The sequence below is a fragment of the Phodopus roborovskii genome, unplaced genomic scaffold, assembly GCF_943737965.1.
Source record: "Phodopus roborovskii unplaced genomic scaffold, PHOROB, whole genome shotgun sequence".
Lineage (NCBI taxonomy): Eukaryota > Metazoa > Chordata > Mammalia > Rodentia > Cricetidae > Phodopus > Phodopus roborovskii.
The window spans coordinates 1,258,199-1,259,126 of NW_026126606.1; the positions used below are offsets into that span (position 1 = coordinate 1,258,199).

A 928-nucleotide genomic window follows, 5' to 3' on the forward strand; every position below is an offset into this window, starting at 1 on the left:
ATGGTGCCATTTACATTCATGATCTGATTAAAGATCTGTGATGACAAAAAAAAAGACTACACACCTTATTGATCTGTTGAAAAGGGTTTAGTCTCATAGGCAGAAGGGGCTTCATCTTTGTTCACTGTTCAACTGATGCTCAGGATATGTCTACAGCATCCACACTCCACATCATCACAGTCAACCTCAGCAACTGCCTTCTAGAGTCCTTTATTGCCACATATGCTGTAAGGAGATATTCAACCACTCCCCACCACCTGCACTGACCACGCCCAGGCGTGGTCACAGGTGTGGACCCGACCAGTTAAAAGGATTGAATTGGGCTTTTCGCCAAGATGGCGCCGAAAGCGAAGAAGGAAGCTCCTGCCCCTCCCAAAGCCGAAGCCAAAGTAAAGGCCTTGAAAGCCAAGAAGGCAGTGCTGAAAGGCATCCACAGCCATAAAAAGAAGAAGATCCGCACGTCACCCACCTTCCGGTGGCCCAAGACCCTGCGGCTCCGGAGGCAGCCCAAATACCCTCGGAAGTGCACGCCCCAGAGAAACAAGCTTGACCACTATGCCATCATCAAATTCCCTCTGACCACTGAGTCAGCCATGAAGAAGATAGAAGACAACAACACACTTGTGTTCATTGTGGACGTCAAGGCCAACAAGCACCAGATCAAACAGGCTGTGAAGAAACTCTGACATTGATGTGGCCAAAGTTGGCTCCTGATTATGATGCTCTGGATGTTGCCAACAAAATTGGGATCATTTAAACTGAGTCCAACTGGCTAATTCCAAATATACACTTTTTCATCATAAAAAAAAAAAAAAAGGATTGAATTGGGGCTTGGAAGGCCCTTCAGGTCTCAGAGAGCATCAGGGTGGCAGGGTCTGTGTTGGGGCTGGAGTGACACGGTACTCATTTCCTGTGTTATTTTCTCCAA

The 928-nt window shown here is 47.3% G+C and overlaps 1 protein-coding gene across 1 annotated transcript; it reads left to right on the forward strand.

The window, feature by feature from the left end:
- Positions 1-329: 329 nt before the first annotated feature.
- On the forward strand, positions 330-698 carry LOC127237589 (60S ribosomal protein L23a-like). Its single transcript, XM_051205945.1, has one exon. The coding sequence runs from the start codon at positions 336-338 to the stop codon at positions 684-686; it is 351 nt and encodes a 116-aa protein (XP_051061902.1). The 5' UTR covers positions 330-335; the 3' UTR covers positions 687-698.
- Positions 699-928: the final 230 nt, after the last annotated feature.